General features: G+C 46.4%; 1 protein-coding gene and 1 long non-coding RNA gene across 18 annotated transcripts in view; one reads left to right on the forward strand and one right to left on the reverse strand.

The window, feature by feature from the left end:
* Positions 1-224: 224 nt before the first annotated feature.
* LOC118380754 (transcription factor E3-like) overlaps positions 225-17442 on the reverse strand; it is a 46298-nt gene continuing 29080 nt past the window's right edge. For 2 of the 13 annotated variants that reach the window (XM_052481274.1, XM_052481286.1), the window contains exons 7-11: positions 11867-11923; positions 11674-11749; positions 8052-8220; positions 3241-4479; positions 225-3193 (exon numbers count right to left, since the gene is read on the reverse strand). In XM_052481274.1, coding sequence (XP_052337234.1) covers positions 4021-4479; positions 8052-8220; positions 11674-11749; positions 11867-11923 — 761 coding nt within the window. In that variant the 3' untranslated portion in view covers positions 225-3193; positions 3241-4020. Of the gene's footprint in view, positions 4480-8051; positions 8221-11673; positions 11750-11866; positions 11924-17442 lie in introns of all 13 variants that reach the window. The other 11 variants (XM_052481282.1, XM_052481278.1, XM_052481280.1 and 8 more) reach the window with 11 other exon arrangements.
* LOC127912352 (uncharacterized) lies at positions 6253-7910 on the forward strand. Of its 5 annotated transcripts, none has more exons than XR_008081985.1 (3): positions 6253-6552; positions 7519-7656; positions 7727-7910. It is a non-coding gene; the product is annotated as an uncharacterized LOC127912352 (long non-coding RNA). The 5 variants fall into 5 exon arrangements; XR_008081987.1 differs by having other exon boundaries at positions 7519-7652; positions 7752-7910; XR_008081988.1 differs by having other exon boundaries at positions 7519-7586.

The raw sequence follows: 17442 nt of genomic DNA on the forward strand, positions 1-17442 counted from the left end.
TGGGACGTAACCATGCAGTCATATCCTCACAAAAGAGCTGCAAGACTGTATTGAGCTGCTAGCCAATCACTGTACAGTAAAAGTGACCAGGAACTGACTACTGCTGAATGGCTATTGGCTTCTGCATTGCTCTACCAGAGGAGATAGTCTAAAATACAGTTTTCTATCAGACATAGAATCCCCTCAGTTGAAATGAGCAACATTTACACATGATACACACACCCTCAGAGTCACATATATTTAAAAGAGAAAATGATAAAAAGTATATATTTCATAAAAATAAAAAAAAATTAGGGCCAAATATATGCAATGTTTTTACATAATATATGGCATATAATGTGTACACTACACAGAAAATATTTGTTAATAAATGTATTGTTCCAGAACATTATGCTATATATACCATTTCTATTTACATAAATAAAGTAAACACAGTACAGATTTAATATGCATATGGCAGAACCTGAAACTGCAGTTATAAAACACATTTATTCACCATCATTCCCTAGTGCCGTTATCCATATACTGTATCTTACAGGGCTGTGATGATAAGTGACGTCACTCAATTCTACTCAACCACATACAGGTATATTGCTTTTCTATGAAAATAAATGACAGAGTAAAGTGTGCTTAGTAGTCAGTGGCCATCCAGCCCATGGGTTATGTATATATATATATATATATATATATTACTCCCCACTGAACCCATGGTGAAACCATAGAGTTAGATAGATGACTCATCTCTGTATCTGTGTCATCCCGGGTTATTATCTATCAAGAGTTCTCTAACTCTATGGGTGAAAACGCAGCACATATGAGGTTGGAAACAGGCTAAATAAACAAACATAAAACAATGTGAAGTATCTGTCATAGTATGAATGAATGTAAAAGATGCAAAAATGAAACATAAGAATCGGAAGCATAGAAGTAGTGCACATAGAACAGATCTACCGCGTCTTAGACTTGCTTTCAATGATAGTGACAGATCTATTACTCACATTTCTATGTGAATTTGGTCAGGTCGCCCAAAAAGTGACATATTGCAGATTTTATACCTTTTATTTTATTTTTTTAAACGTCTCACCGTATTCTGTGAGTTTTTAAAAATATTTTATTCCTGAATTCCTGAACTGACCCAGGCAGAAACACAGAGGAGGCTGGAACACAGAGGAGGCAGGAACACAGAGGAGGCAGGAACACAGAGGAGGCAGGAACACAGAGGAGGCAGGAACACAGAGGAGGCAGGAACACAGAGGAGGCTGGAACACAGAGGAGGCAGGAACACAGAGGAGGCTGGAACACAGAGGAGGCAGGAACACAGAGGAGGCAGGAACACAGAGGAGGCTGGAACACAGAGGAGGCAGGAACACAGAGGAGGCAGGAACACAGAGGAGGCAGGAACACAGAGGAGGCAGGAACACAGAGGAGGCTGGAACACAGAGGAGGCTGGAACACAGAGGAGGCAGGAACACAGAGGAGGCAGGAACACAGAGGAGGCAGGAACACAGAGGAGGCAGGAACACAGAGGAGGCAGGAACACAGAGGAGGCAGGAACACAGAGGAGGCAGGAACACAGAGGAGGCAGGAACACAGAGGAGGCAGGAACACAGAGGAGGCAGGAACACAGAGGAGGCAGGAACACAGAGGAGGCAGGAACACAGAGGAGGCAGGAACACAGAGTGATAAAACCTTGTAGATTAAAGTTGAGAGCCACTCTTAACGTTCTTGCTATTGAGGACTATAGAACAATGTGCCGACAAAACACAGTATTGTAACTGTTTAGTCTACTCTACGGCTGGCTGCTCAGCCTAGTTTTCCTGAGTGACTCTTGACACACTTTAATAGCATACCAACACACAACGTTCAACTGGATTATACAACATGTAAATAAAAGGTCATTAGAAATGGCACCCTATGAGAGAATCCTGTTCATTTACTACAGCTCTGCGTTCAACACCATTGTCCCCTCCAAGCACTTTCCTCTGTAACTTGATCCTGGACTTCCTGACGAGCCGATCCCAGGTGGTGAGTTTAGGTAACATCATCTCCGCTATGCTGACTCTCAACATGGGGGGTGGCACAGGGCTGTGTGCTTAGTCCCCTCCTGTACTCCCTGTTCACCCACGACTGCGTGGCCACGCACGACTCCAACAATGAGTCAGCCTACAGGGAGGTCAGAGACCTGGCAATGTGGTGCCGAAAACAACAACCTCTCCCTGAATGTCAGTAAGACCAAGGAGCTGATCGTGGACTACAGGAAACAAGAACGCCCTCATACATATCCACAGGAAACAAGAACGCCCTCATCCACATCGACAGGAAACAAGAACGCCCTCATCCACACCGACGGGAAACAAGAACGCCCTCATCCACATCTACGGGAACAAGAACGCCCTCATCCACATCGACGGGGAACAAGAACGCCCTCATCCACACCGACAGGAAACAAGGACAGCCCAGTACATCACTGGGGCTCCCTGCCATCCAGGACCTCTATATCAGACGGTTTGTCGTCAAAGACCTCTAACATCCAAGAGCCACAGACTATTTTCTCTTCCGCATCAGGTCTGACAACAACAGGCTCTTGAACAGCTTCTATCCCCAGGCAATACGACTGATAAATAGCTACATTAAATAGCTACATGGCTTGAGTTTACCCTATTACTTCAGTCTCTATGCACAATGTCACAGGGCCCTGTTTAGTCTACACACTGTCACTCCAACACATAATATACATGTATAGTGACTCAACACACCCGCACTCACATACAAGCTGCCACTACTCTGTTTATTATACATCCTGATGCCAAGTCTCCTTCTCCCTATACATATCTACCTCCATCACCTTCCCCCTATACATATCTACCTCCATCACTCCAGTATCCATCACCTTCCCCCTATACATATCTACCTCCATCACCCCAGTATCCCTGTCTCCTTCCCCCTATACATATCTACCTCCATCACCCCAGTATCCCTGTCTCCTTCTCCCTATACATATCTACCTCCATCACTCCAGTATCCCTGTCACCTTCCCCCTATACATATCTACCTCCATCACTCCAGTATCCCTGTCACCTTCTCCCTATACATATCTACCTCCATCACTCCAGTATCCCTGTCTCCTTCCCCCTATACATATCTACCTCCATCACTCCAGTATCCCTGTCTCCTTCTCCCTATACATATCTACCTCCATCACTCCAGTATCCCTGTCTCCTTCCCCCTATACATATCTACCTCCATCACTCCAGTATCCCTGTCTCCTTCTCCCTATACATATCTACCTCCATCATAATTACTATTCACAGAACTATAAAATTAAAAACATAGTTTCGTATCTAAGTAACGCGTATCTTTACATGTAGTCTACCATTCATGTTGGATCTTTTAATGCTATAGAACAGCTCAACTCCGTATATCTATTCTATTTCGTTTATTTTTTAAATGTTTATTTAACACGCATGGAGATAAAATATTTGGAAAGGATTCCGTCATCACCACAGGGACCAGGAATTATTTCTACACATTCTAGAATAAACTAAAATTAGGGTTGCAAAAATTCCCTTCAGATTTCCCATGTTTGTTTTTTTCTTTTCTTAGAGAAATCCCAGTTGGGAAGAACCAGAAGACAATGAGCAGTAAATCCTGAACCCTCTCCTGCTGAATACCCCCCAAAAGACTCTCCTGTAAATCTGAAAGGATGGAGGATTGCTATAAACACTCTGGTATGATTCTACTGGGATGTTTTGCCATGTTTACTATTTTCCAAATCTCTCAGATCTGCATGAACTGTCTAAGGGTTTAGTCTAGGGTGTAGGGTCTAGGAGTTGGTTTGGGACTCAACTCCAGTCACAGGTCTTCCTCCATGCTGAATGTGTTCATCCCTAACAGTGTAGGGTCTATGATGTAGGGTCTAGGAGTTGGTTTGGGACTCAGCTCCAGTCACAGGTCTTCCTCCATGCTGATTATGTTCCTCCCTAACAGTGTAGGGTCTAGGGTGTCTAGGGTCTACATCAGTCACAAATCTTCCTCCATGCTGAAGCTGCTCCTGCGACTAGAGGTCTTGGAGACTCCCGGGGAGACGGAGGAGAGCAGGGGGTCTCTGCCCCCAACAGAGGACATCCCCAGTCCCCTGTCGTCCATCAGGATGTCCCCCAGACCCATGTCCGGCAGCAGGGAGGCGTGGAAGGCTGCGGCCGACGGGTCATCCAGGTCAGAGAAGCTCAGAGAGTCCAGATCCAAGGGGCTGCCCATTGTCATGAGGCCAACCGGAGAGGCCGAGGGGGGTGGAGACAGGAAGGAGGGGGAGGCGGCCTGGAGGCCTTGGCCACCACTCAGGGAGAGGAGGGTCCTGGAGAGGGCGTCGCCCGTGCTGGGGTCCAGGGACTGTGATAGGCTTAGGTGTGAGGAGGAGCTGCCTTGGGAGGAAGAGGCGGGGGTGGAGAGGCCATGGAGGCGGGCCTGCATCTCGAGCTCCTGTGGAGAGAAACAACAGACAACAATAGTCAACACTTAAACTATTGGCGTTAAGCCTAAGAACAGCCCGTAAGTATGATTATTAATGCACAGGGTCTCATGCCTTATTACTTTATTGCTTAATTATAGTACAGTAGAAATAGTAGAGGCCCTGGAACACTGCCCTGGGGGATGCCAGCGTTGATTGATTTTTCCCTAAGACAATTTACCATTTACCTTCCAAAGAGTTAATTACCAGACTTCCTTGCTGTACACTGATTGACTTTGTAAAACGAGGAAAATCTTTCTAGCTTGATTTCATAACAGTAGGATTGGTCTGGTCTTCATCTCCTTAGCCCCAACCCTTCCCTCCCAGTCTCCCGACCCCTTCCCTCCCAGTCTCCCGACCCCTTCCCTCCCAGTCTCCCGACCCCTTCCCTCCCAGTCTCCCAGACCCCCTTCCCTCCCAGTCTCCAGACCCCAACCCTCCCAGTCTCCAGACCCTAACCCTTCCCCCAGTCTCCAGACCCTTCCCCCCCAGTCTCCAGACCCTAACCCTTCCCCCCAGTCTCCAGACCCTAACCCTTCCCCCCCAGTCTCCAGACCCTAACCCTTCCCCCCAGTCTCCAGACCCTAACCCTCCCCCCAGTCTCCAGACCCTAACCCATCCCCCAGTCTCCAGACCCTAACCCTTCCCCCAGTCTCCAGACCCTAACCCTTCCCCCAGTCTCCCGACTCTAACCCTTCCCCCCCAGTCTCCCGACCCTAACCCTTCCCCCCCAGTCTCCCGACCCTAACCCTTCCCCCCAGTCTCCCGACCCTAACCCTTCCCCCCTAGTCTCCCGACCCTAACCCTCCCCCCCCAGTCTCCCGACCCTAACCCTTCCCTCCCAGTCTCCAGACCCTAACCCTCCCTCCCAGTCTTTCAAACCCTAACCCTTCCCTCCCAGTCTCCCAAACCCTAACCTGTCCTAACCTAATACTGTCAGTATTACCTGTATAGGTAGGTTACTGTCAGTATTACCTGTATGGTTAGGTTACTGTCAGTGTTACCTGTATAGGTAGGTTACTGTCAGTATTACCTGTATGGTTAGGTTACTGTCAGTATTACCTGTATAGGTAGGTTACTGTCAGTATTACCTGTATAGGTAGGTTACTGTCAGTATTACCTGTATAGGTAGGTTACTGTCAGTATTACCTGTATAGGTAGGTTACTGTCAGTATTACCTGTATCTCCTCTCCAACTTCAAACATCAGCTATAGCAGCTAACCGATCGCTGCAGCTGTACATAGTCTATAGGTAAATAGCTCACCCTTTTTCACCTACCTCATTCCCATACTGTTTTTATACTGTTTTTATTTATTTACTTTTCTGCTCTTTTGCACACCAATATCTCTACCTGTACATGCCCATCTGATCATTTATCACTCCAGTGTTAATCTGCAAAATTGTATTATTCGCCTACCTCCTCATGCCTTTTGCACACATTGTATATAGACTGCCCATTTTTTTCTACTGTGTTATTGACTTGCTAATTGTTTACTCCATGTGTAACTCTGTGTTGTCTGTTCACACTGCTATGCTTTATCTTGGCCAGGTCGCAGTTGAGCAGAATGATTCTCAACACTTGTTAAATCAACTAGTGAGTTGTGAGAACTTGTTCTCAACTAGCCTACCTGGTTAAATAAAGGTGAAATAAAAATAAAATAAAAAATTACCTGTATAGGTAGCAGTAGGTTACTGTCAGTATTACCTGTATAGGTAGCAGTAGGTTACTGTCAGTATTGCCTGTATAGGTAGCAGTAGGTTACTGTCAGTATTACCTGTATAGGTAGGTTACTGTCAGTATTACCTGTATAGGTAGCAGTAGGTTACTGTCAGTATTACCTGTATAGGTAGCAGTAGGTTACTGTCAGTATTACCTGTGTAGGTAGCAGTAGGTTACTGTCAGTGTTACCTGTATAGGTAGGTTACTGTCAGTATTACCTGTATAGGTAGGTTACTGTCAGTATTGCCTGTATAGGTAGCAGTAGGTTACTGTCAGTATTACCTGTATAGGTAGGTTACTGTCAGTATTACCTGTATAGGTAGCAGTAGGTTACTGTCAGTGTTACCTGTATAGGTAGCAGTAGGTTACTGTCAGTATTACCTGTGTAGGTAGCAGTAGGTTACTGTCAGTGTTACCTGTATAGGTAGGTTACTGTCAGTATTGCCTGTATAGGTAGCAGTAGGTTACTGTCAGTATTACCTGTATAGGTAGGTTACTGTCAGTATTACCTGTATAGGTAGCAGTAGGTTACTGTCAGTATTACCTGTATAGGTAGCAGTAGGTTACTGTCAGTATTACCTGTATAGGTAGGTTACTGTCAGTATTACCTGTATAGGTAGGTTACTGTCAGTATTACCTGTATAGGTAGGTTACTGTCAGTATTACCTGTATAGGTAGGTTACTGTCAGTATTACCTGTATAGGTAGCAGTAGGTTACTGTCAGTGTTACCTGTATAGGTAGCAGTAGGTTACTGTCAGTATTACCTGTATAGGTAGGTTACTGTCAGTATTACCTGTATAGGTAGGTTACTGTCAGTATTACCTGTATAGGTAGGTTACTGTCAGTATTACCTGTATAGGTAGGTTACTGTCAGTATTACCTGTATAGGTAGGTTACTGTCAGTATTGCCTGTATAGGTAGCAGTAGGTTACTGTGAGGAGAAAGGAACAGTATTACCTGTATAGGCAGGTTACTGTCAGTATTACCTGTATAGGTAGGTTACTGTCAGTATTACCTGTATAGGTAGGTTACTGTCAGTATTACCTGTATAGGTAGGTTACTGTCAGTATTACCTGTATAGGTAGGTTACTGTCAGTATTACCTGTATAGGTAGGTTACTGTCAGTATTACCTGTATAGGTAGGTTACTGTCAGTATTACCTGTATAGGTGTGTTACTGTCAGTATTACCTGTATAGGTAGCAGTAGGTTACTGTCAGTATTACCTGTATAGGTAGGTTACTGTCAGTATTACCTGTATAGGTAGGTTACTGTCAGTATTACCTGTATAGGTAGGTTACTGTCAGTATTGCCTGTATAGGTAGGTTACTGTCAGTATTGCCTGTATAGGTAGCAGTAGGTTACTGTCAGTATTGCCTGTATAGGTAGCAGTAGGTTACTGTCAGTATTGCCTGTATAGGTAGCAGTAGGTTACTGTCAGTATTGCCTGTATAGGTAGGTTACTGTCAGTATTGCCTGTATAGGTAGCAGCATGATTAGGTTACTGTCAGTATTGCCTGTATAGGTAGGTTACTGTCAGTATTGCCTGTATAGGTAGCAGTAGGTTACTGTCAGTATTACCTGTATAGGTAGGTTACTGTCAGTATTGCCTGTATAGGTAGCAGTAGGTTACTGTCAGTATTGCCTGTATAGGTAGGTTACTGTCAGTATTACCTGTATAGGTAGGTTACTGTCAGTATTACCTGGTTAGGTAGGTTACTGTCAGTATTACCTGTATAGGTAGGTTACTGTCAGTATTACCTGTATAGGTAGCAGTAGGTTACTGTCAGTATTACCTGTATAGGTAGGTTACTGTCAGTATTACCTGTATACGTAGCAGTAGGCTGCGGTTGCTGTGCTCCAGTTTCCTCTGTCTGGTCTCCACCTCCTTGGCTCTCTGCTGCTCCTTCTGCAGCCTCCTAATGTAGTCCACAGACGCCTTCAGGATGGTGCCCTTGTTCCAACGCGTCTCCCTGTCTCCGTAGCAGGGGGATCAGTGAGGAGAAAGGAACAGCGGCATGATTAGATACTATGTTGTAGCAGGGGGGGTCAGTGAGGAGAAAGGAACAGCGGCATGATTAGATACTATGTTGTAGCAGGGGGGTCAGTGAGGAGAAAGGAACAGCGGCATGATTAGATACTATGTTGTAGCAGGGGGGATCAGTGAGGAGAAAGGAACAGCGGCATGATTAGATACTATGTTGTAGCAGGGGGGATCAGTGAGGAGAAAGGAACAGCGGCATGATTAGATACTATGTTGTAGCAGGGGGTCAGTGAGGAGAAAGGAACAGCGGCATGATTAGATACTATGTTGTAGCAGGGGGATCAGTGAGGAGAAAGGAACAGCGGCATGATTAGATACTAATAGTAGCGGGGGGGCAGTGAGGAGAAAGGAACAGCGGCATGATTAAATACGAATAGTAGCTATGTTGTAGCAGGGGGGGGTCAGTGAGGAGAAAGGAACAGCGGCATGATTAGATACTATGTTGTAGCAGGGGTCAGTGAGGAGAAAGGAACAGCGGCATGATTAGATACTATGTTGTAGCAGGGGGGATCAGTGAGGAGAAAGGAACAGCGGCATGATTAGATACGAAGCAGCTAAATAGGAGAGAGAAAGGAACAGCGGCATGATTAGCTATGGGGGGTCAGTGAGGAGAAAGGAACAGCGGCATGATTAGATACGAATAGTGAGGAGAAAGGAACAGGGGATTAGATACGGTGAGGAGAAAGGAACAGCGGCATGATTAGATACTATGTTGTAGCAGGGGGGATCAGTGAGGAGAAAGGAACAGCGGCATGATTAGATACGAATAGTAGCGGGGGGTCAGTGAGGAGAAAGGAACAGCGGCATGATTAGATACGAATAGTAGAGGGGGGTCAGTGAGGAGAAAGGAACAGCGGCATGATTAGATACTATGTTGTAGCAGGGGGGATCAGTGAGGAGAAAGGAACAGCGGCATGATTAGATACTATGTTGTAGCAGGGGGTCAGTGAGGAGAAAGGAACAGCGGCATGATTAGATACTATGTTGTAGCAGGGGGATCAGTGAGGAGAAAGGAACAGCGGCATGATTAGATACGAATAGTAGCGGGGGGTCAGTGAGGAGAAAGGAACAGCGGCATGATTAGATACGAATAGTAGCGGGGGGTCAGTGAGGAGAAAGGAACAGCGGCATGATTAGATACTATGTTGTAGCAGGGGGGATCAGTGAGGAGAAAGGAACAGCGGCATGATTAGATACGAATAGTAGCGGGGGGGGTCAGTGAGGAGAAAGGAACAGAGGCATGATTAGATACTATGTTGTAGCAGGGGGGATCAGTGAGGAGAAAGGAACAGCGGCATGATTAGATACTATGTTGTAGCAGGGGGTCAGTGAGGAGAAAGGAACAGCGGCATGATTAGATACTATGTTGTAGCAGGGGGTCAGTGAGGAGAAAGGAACAGCGGCATGATTAGATACTATGTTGTAGCAGGGGGATCAGTGAGGAGAAAGGAACAGCGGCATGATTAGATACTATGTTGTAGCAGGGGGGATCAGTGAGGAGAAAGGAACAGCGGCATGATTAGATACTATGAATAGTAGCGGGGGGGGTCAGTGAGGAGAAAGGAACAGCGGCATGATTAGATACTATGTTGTAGCAGGGGGATCAGTGAGGAGAAAGGAACAGCGGCATGATTAGATACTATAGTAGCAGGGGGTCAGTGAGGAGAAAGGAACAGCGGCATGATTAGATACGAATAGTAGAGGGGGGGGTTCGGTGAGGAGAAAGGAACAGCGGCATGATTAGATACTATGTTGTAGCAGGGGGATCAGTGAGGAGAAAGGAACAGCGGCATGATTAGATACTATGTTGTAGCAGGGGGTCAGTGAGGAGAAAGGAACAGCGGCATGATTAGATACTATGTTGTAGCAGGGGGGATCAGTGAGGAGAAAGGAACAGCGGCATGATTAGATACGAATAGTAGCGGGGGGGTCAGTGAGGAGAAAGGAACAGCGGCATGATTAGATACGAATAGTAGCGGGGGTCAGTGTGAGGAGAAAGGAACAGCGGCATGATTAGATACTATGTTGTAGCAGGGGGGTCAGTGAGGAGAAAGGAACAGCGGCATGATTAGATACGAATAGTAGCGGGGGGTCAGTGAGGAGAAAGGAACAGCGGCATGATTAGATACTATGTTGTAGCAGGGGGGATCAGTGAGGAGAAAGGAACAGCGGCATGATTAGATACTATGTTGTAGCAGGGGGTCAGTGAGAGAGAACAGCGGCATGATTAGATACTAACAGCAGTGAGGAGAAAGGGCGGCATGATTAGATACTATGTTGTAGCAGGGGGTCAGTGAGGAGAAAGGAACAGCGGCATGACTAGATACTATGTTGTAGCAGGGGGACCAGTGAGGAGAAAGGAACAGCGGCATGATTAGATACTATGTTGTAGCAGGGGGATCAGTGAGGAGAAAGGAACAGCATGATTAGCATGATTAGATATGATTAATAGTAGCAGGGGGGTCAGTGAGGAGAAAGGAACAGCGGCATGATTAGATACTATGTTGTGAGGAGCAGGGGGATCTAGATCTAAGGGGGATCAGTGGGAAAGGAACATCATGTTGTAGCAGGGGGATCAGTGCCGCTGTTCCTATCTCCTCACTGACCCCCTGCTACAACATAGGAACATCATGCCGCTGTTCCTTTCTCTCACTGATACCCCCCTGCTACAACATAGTATCTAATCATGCCGCTGTTCCTTTCTCCTCACTGATCCCCCTGCTACAACATAGTATCTAATCATGCCGCTGTTCCTTTCTCCTCACTGACCCCCGCTACTATTCGTATCTAATCATGCCGCATGATTAGTTCCTTTCTCCTCACTGATCCCCCTGCCAAGCAACATAGTATCTAATCATGCCGCTGTTTTTCTCCTCACTGACCCCTGATTAGATACTACAACATAGGAACAGCGGCATGATTAGATACTATGTTGTAGCAGGGGGTCAGTGAGGAGAAAGGAACAGCGGCATGATTAGATACTATGTTGTAGCAGGGGGATCAGTGAGGAGATAGTATCTAATCATGCCGCTGTTCCTTCTCCTCACTGACCCCTGCTACAACATAGTATCTAATCATGCCGCTGTTCCTTTCTCCTCACTGACCCCTGCTACAACATAGTATCTAATCATGCCGCTGTTCCTTTCTCCTCACTGATCCCCCCTGCTACAACATAGTATATAATCATGCCGCTGTTCCTTTCTCCTCACTGACCCCCCCGCTACTATTCGTATCTAATCATGCCGCTGTTCCTTTCTCCTCACTGATCCCCCCCCCTGCTACAACATAGTATCTAATCATGCCGCTGTTCCTATGTTGTAGCAGGGGGGGTCAGTGAGGAGAAAGAAAACAGTGAGATGGTGAAATATATACAGTAGCAGTGTGGGGGGGGGGGGCTACTCACGGGTCACTCGATTTGGGGATGAGAGCTCCCAGTTCCTTGATGCGATCGTTAATGTTGAACCTCCTCCGTCTCTCAACTAGGAACAGCCGTAAAAACATGTCAACGTTATCGCCAAGGTGGTCACCGACTGTTAAAACCTACCTACAAAATACTCTTAAATTAAATTATGGTAAATCCAAGTATTTATACTCACTCTGGTTATGATTGTCCTTTTTCTGTCGTTCCTTCATCATAGCTTTAGCCTCCACCTCTTGAAGACAACCATTTCAAAATCAACATTTAGCACGACGATATATCAATATATTGCGGCTTGCTAAAAGACCGCTTGACACGTCAATAAAAACATACGATTTAAAAACAGCATGTATGTTCAGAATGTCAAAAAAAAAGTCATAAGATTATAGTTGGCAGAGATTTTACTCAGTGGGATGAAATTGTGAAACAGTGAAGAGGGAATAAGTGAGCAGGTTCAACAGAGGGGCTGTGAGGCAGAGCTTCTTTGTAATGAGGAACAGGCTGGGTTCAGGGTGTGACTGACTGACTGGACAGGGGAAGTTGGGGGTGAGCAATGCTGAGTAAGAACTTTAAATAAAGAAAAGAGAGCGGGGGAGGAGAGATAGAAGTCAAAGAGAGAAAGAGAGAGACAGAAACAGGGAATTACGTGGGAGACAGACACAGAAACAGGGACAGGGTATTACGTGGGAGACAGACAGAAACAGGGACAGGGTATTACGTGGGAGACAGACACAGAAACAGGGACAGGGTATTACGTGGGAGACAGACACAGAAACAGGGTATTACGTGGGAGACAGACACAGAAACAGGGTATTACGTGGGAGACAGACACAGAAACAGGGTATTACGTGGGAGACAGACACAGAAACAGGGTATTACGTGGGAGACAGACACAGAAACAGGGACAGGGTATTACGTGGGAGACAGACACAGAAACAGGGACAGGGTATTACGTGGGAGACAGACACAGAAACAGGGACAGGGTATTACGTGGGAGACAGACACAGAAACAGGGACAGGGTATTACGTGGGAGACAGACACAGAAACAGGGACAGGGTATAACGTGGGAGACAGACACAGAAACAGGGACAGGGTATTACGTGAGAGACAGACACAGAAACAGGGTATTACGTGGGAGACAGACACAGAAACAGGGACAGGGTATTACGTGGGAGACAGACACAGAAACAGGGACAGGGTATTACGTGGGAGACAGACACAGAAACAGGGACAGGGTATTACGTGAGAGACAGACACAGAAACAGGGTATTACGTGGGAGACAGACACAGAAACAGGGACAGGGTATTACGTGGGAGACAGACACAGAAACAGGGACAGGGTATTACGTGGGAGACAGACACAGAAACAGGGTATTACGTGGGAGACAGACACAGAAACAGGGTATTACGTGGGAGACAGACACAGAAACAGGGACAGGGTATTACGTGGGAGACACACAGAAACAGGGTATAACGTGGGAGACAGACACAGAAACAGGGACAGGGTATTACGTGGGAGACAGACACAGAAACAGGGTATTACGTGAGAGACAGACACAGAAACAGGGACAGGGTATTACGTGGGAGACAGACACAGAAACAGGGACAGGGTATTACGTGGGAGACAGACACAGAAACAGGGACAGGGTATTACGTGGGAGACAGACACAGAAACAGAAACAGGGTATTACGTGGGAGACAGACACAGAAACAGGGTATTACGTGGGAGACAGACACAGAAACAGGGTATTACGTGGGAGACAGACACAGAAACAGGGACAGGGTATTACGTGAGAGACAGACACAGAAACAGGGACAGGGTATTACGTGGGAGACAGACACAGAAACAGGGACAGGGTATTACGTGAGAGACAGACACAGAAACAGGGACAGGGTATTACGTGGGAGACAGACACAGAAACAGGGTATAACGTGGGAGACAGACACAGAAACAGGGACAGGGTATTACGTGGGAGACAGACACAGAAACAGGGTATTACGTGGGAGACAGACACAGAAACAGGGTATTACGTGGGAGACAGACACAGAAACAGGGACAGGGTATTACGTGGGAGACAGACACAGAAACAGGGTATTACGTGGGAGACAGACACAGAAACAGGGACAGGGTATTACGTGGGAGACAGACACAGAAACAGGGTATTACGTGGGAGACAGACACAGAAACAGGGTATTACGTGGGAGACAGACACAGAAACAGGGACAGGGTATTACGTGGGAGACAGACACAGAAACAGGGACAGGGTATTACGTGGGAGACAGACACAGAAACAGGGACAGGGTATTACGTGGGAGACAGACACAGAAACAGGGTATTACGTGAGAGACAGACACAGAAACAGGGACAGGGTATTACGTGGGAGACAGACACAGAAACAGAAACAGGGTATTACGTGGGAGACAGACACAGAAACAGGGTATTACGTGGGAGACAGACACAGAAACAGGGTATTACGTGGGAGACAGACACAGAAACAGGGTATTACGTGGGAGACAGACACAGAAACAGGGACAGGGTATTACGTGGGAGACAGACACAGAAACAGGGACAGGGTATTACGTGGGAGACAGACACAGAAACAGGGACAGGGTATTACGTGGGAGACAGACACAGAAACAGGGACAGGGTATTACGTGGGAGACAGACACAGAAACAGGGTATTACGTGAGAGACAGACACAGAAACAGGGACAGGGTATTACGTGGGAGACAGACACAGAAACAGGGTATTACGTGGGAGACAGACACAGAAACAGGGTATTACGTGGGAGACAGACACAGAAACAGGGGGTATTACGTGGGAGACAGACACAGAAACAGGGACAGGGTATTACGTGGGAGACAGACACAGAAACAGGGACAGGGTATTACGTGGTAGACAGACACAGAAACAGGGACAGGGTATTACGTGGGAGACAGACACAGAAACAGGGACAGGGTATTACGTGAGAGACAGACACAGAAACAGGGACAGGGTATTACGTGGGAGACAGACACAGAAACAGGGTATTACGTGGGAGACAGACACAGAAACAGGGACAGGGTATTACGTGGGAGACAGACACAGAAACAGGGACAGGGTATTACGTGGGAGACAGACACAGAAACAGGGACAGGGTATTACGTGGGAGACAGACACAGAAACAGGGACAGGGTATTACGTGGGAGACAGACACAGAAACAGGGACAGGGTATTACGTGGGAGACAGACACAGAAACAGGGACAGGGTATTACGTGGGAGACAGACACAGAAACAGGGACAGGGTATTACGTGGGAGACAGACACAGAAACAGGGACAGGGTATTACGTGGGAGACAGACACAGAAACAGGGACAGGGTATTACGTGGGAAAAATAGACAGTCAGAAAGTTAAGATCGAGACAGACAGTCAGAAAGTTGAGATCGAGACAGACAGTCAGAAAGTTGAGATCGAGACAGACAGTCAGAAAGTTGAGATCGAGACAGACAGTCAGAAAGTTGAGATCGAGACAGACAGGACAGAAAGTTGAGATCGAGACAGACAGGACAGAAAGTTGAGATCGAGACAGACAGGACAGAAAGTTGAGATCGAGACAGACAGGTCAGAAAGTTGAGATCGAGACAGACAGTCAGAAAGTTGAGATCGAGACAGACAGTCAGAAAGTTGAGATCGAGACAGACAGAAAGTTGAGATCGAGACAGACAGACAGAAAGTTGAGATCGAGACAGACAGACAGACAGAAAGTTGAGATCGAGACAGACAGTCAGAAAGTTGAGATCGAGACAGACAGACAGACAGACAGAAAGTTGAGATCGAGACAGACAGACAGACAGAAAGTTGAGATCGAGACAGACAGTCAGAAAGTTGAGATCGAGACAGACAGTCAGAAAGTTGAGATCGAGACAGACAGTCAGAAAGTTGAGATCGAGACAGACAGTCAGAAAGTTGAGATCGAGACAGACAGTCAGAAAGTTGAGATCGAGACAGACAGTCAGAAAGTTGAGACGAGACAGACAGTCAGAAAGTTGAGATCGAGACAGACAGACAGAAAGTTGAGATCGAGACAGACAGTCAGAAAGTTGAGATCGAGACAGACAGACAGAAAGTTGAGATCGAGACAGACAGTCAGAAAGTTGAGATCGAGACAGACAGTCAGAAAGTTGAGATCGAGACAGACAGTCAGAAAGTTGAGATCGAGACAGACAGACAGAAAGTTGAGATCGAGACAGACAGTCAGAAAGTTGAGATCGAGACAGACAGTCAGAAAGTTGAGATCGAGACAGACAGACAGAAAGTTGAGATCGAGACAGACAGTCAGAAAGTTGAGATCGAGACAGACAGTCAGAAAGTTGAGATCGAGACAGACAGACAGTCAGAAAGTTGAGATCGAGACAGACAGTCAGAAAGTTGAGATCGAGACAGACAGTCAGAAAGTTGAGATCGAGACAGACAGTCAGAAAGTTGAGATCGAGACAGACAGTCAGAAAGTTGAGATCGAGACAGACAGACAGAAAGTTGAGATCGAGACAGACAGTCAGAAAGTTGAGATCGAGACAGACAGAAAGTTGAGATCGAGACAGACAGAAAGTTGAGATCGAGACAGACAGTCAGAAAGTTGAGATCGAGACAGACAGTCAGAAAGTTGAGATCGAGACAGACAGTCAGAAAGTTGAGATCGAGACAGACAGGACAGAAAGTTGAGATCGAGACAGACAGTCAGAAAGTTGAGATCGAGACAGACAGGACAGAAAGTTGAGATCGAGACAGACAGACAGACAGAAAGTTGAGATCGAGACAGACAGACAGACAGAAAGTTGAGATCGAGACAGACAGACAGACAGAAAGTTGAGATCGAGACAGACAGTCAGAAAGTTGAGATCGAGACAGACAGAAAGTTGAGATCGAGACAGACAGAAAGTTGAGATCGAGACAGACAGTCAGAAAGTTGAGATCGAGACAGACAGTCAGAAAGTTGAGATCGAGACAGACAGTCAGAAAGTTGAGATCGAGACAGACAGTCAGAAAGTTGAGATCGAGACAGACAGACAGAAAGTTGAGATCGAGACAGACAGGACAGAAAGTTGAGATCGAGACAGACAGGACAGAAAGTTGAGATCGAGACAGACAGACAGAAAGTTGAGATCGAGACAGACAGACAGAAAGTTGAGATCGAGACAGACAGAAACAGACAAGTTGAGACGAGACAGACAGGACAGAAAGTTGAGATCGAGACAGACAGTCAGAAAGTTGAGATCGAGACAGACAGTCAGAAAGTTGAGATCGAGACAGACAGTCAGAAAGTTGAGATCGAGACAGACAGTCAGAAAGTTGAGATCGAGACAGACAGACAGAAAGTTGAGATCGAGACAGACAGTCAGAAAGTTGAGATCAGGAGACAGACAGTCAGAAAGTTGAGATCGAGACAGACAGTCAGAAAGTTGAGATCGAGACAGACAGTCAGAAAGTTGAGATCGAGACAGACAGTCAGAAAGTTGAGATCGAGACAGACAGTCAGAAAGTTGAGATCGAGACAGACAGTCAGGAAAGTTGAGATCGAGACAGACAGTCAGAAAGTTGAGATCGAGACAGACAGTCAGAAAGTTGAGATCGAGACAGACAGTCAGAAAGTTGAGATCGAGACAGACAGTCAGAAAGTTGAGATCGAGACAGACAGTCAGAAAGTTGAGATCGAGACAGACAGTCAGAAAGTTGAGATCGAGACAGACAGTCAGAAAGTTGAGATCGAGACA

This window comes from Oncorhynchus keta, chromosome 27 (genome assembly GCF_023373465.1).
Source record: "Oncorhynchus keta strain PuntledgeMale-10-30-2019 chromosome 27, Oket_V2, whole genome shotgun sequence".
NCBI lineage: Eukaryota > Metazoa > Chordata > Actinopteri > Salmoniformes > Salmonidae > Oncorhynchus > Oncorhynchus keta.